The 1,126-nt window shown below is 63.6% G+C and overlaps 1 protein-coding gene across 1 annotated transcript; it reads left to right on the forward strand.

Moving 5' to 3' along the window:
* Positions 1-5: 5 nt before the first annotated feature.
* Positions 6-936, forward strand: LOC104413094 (protein mab-21-like 2; the record flags this gene model as incomplete). The annotated part of the gene is made up of 1 exon (XM_010024009.1): positions 6-936. A coding segment is annotated over one exon (906 nt), but the record flags the coding sequence as incomplete, so codon positions are not given.
* Positions 937-1,126: the final 190 nt, after the last annotated feature.

Genomic DNA, 1,126 nt, shown 5'->3' on the forward strand with positions numbered 1-1,126 from the left:
AGCAGATCGACGCCCGCGACGAGGGGCTGGATGTGATCGCGCCCACCGAGTTCGAGGTGGTGCTCTACCTCAACCAGATGGGCGTCTTCAACTTCGTGGACGACGGCTCCCTGCCGGGCTGCGCCGTGCTGAAGCTGAGCGACGGCCGCAAGCGCAGCATGTCCCTCTGGGTGGAGTTCATCACCGCCTCGGGCTACCTGTCCGCCCGCAAGATCCGCTCCCGCTTCCAGACACTGGTGGCCCAGGCCGTGGACAAGTGCAGCTACCGGGACGTGGTGAAGATGATCGCGGACACCAGCGAGGTGAAGCTCCGCATCCGGGAGCGGTACGTGGTGCAGATCACGCCCGCCTTCAAGTGCACCGGGATCTGGCCGCGTAGCGCGGCGCAGTGGCCCATGCCGCACATCCCCTGGCCCGGCCCCAACCGGGTGGCGGAGGTGAAGGCAGAGGGCTTCAACCTGCTCTCCAAGGAGTGCTACTCGCTGACGGGCAAGCAAAGCTCGGCCGAGAGCGATGCCTGGGTACTGCAGTTCGGCGAGGCCGAGAACCGGCTGCTGATGGGCGGCTGCCGGAACAAGTGCCTCTCAGTGCTGAAGACGCTGCGCGACCGGCACCTGGAGCTGCCCGGGCAGCCCCTTAACAACTACCACATGAAGACGCTGCTGCTGTACGAATGCGAGAAGCACCCGCGGGAGACCGACTGGGACGAGGCGTGCCTGGGCGACCGGCTCAACGGCATCCTCCTGCAGCTCATCTCCTGCCTGCAGTGCCGGCGCTGCCCCCACTACTTCCTGCCCAACCTAGACCTCTTTCAGGGCAAACCCCACTCGGCCCTGGAAAGCGCTGCCAAACAGACCTGGAGGCTAGCCAGAGAAATCCTCACCAATCCCAAAAGCCTCGACAAGCTATAGGGTTCACACCCCGGCCGGCAAAACTCGCCCTCCGCAAACAACGACGGCGCCTAAAAACTTTCTATTTAATGCAAACGACGACGGGAAGAGGCGGCAAACGAAATGCGCCCACCTGCAGCTCGGCCTTTAAGAACTCGCAGACGGGTTTCCCGGCGTAAATAAACTCTCGCCGTATTGCACGGAAGAAGGGAAGAGAGGCTCCTCCCGCACCCCCA

This window comes from Nestor notabilis, unplaced genomic scaffold (genome assembly GCF_000696875.1).
Source record: "Nestor notabilis isolate BGI_N333 unplaced genomic scaffold, ASM69687v1 scaffold23710, whole genome shotgun sequence".
Lineage (NCBI taxonomy): Eukaryota > Metazoa > Chordata > Aves > Psittaciformes > Psittacidae > Nestor > Nestor notabilis.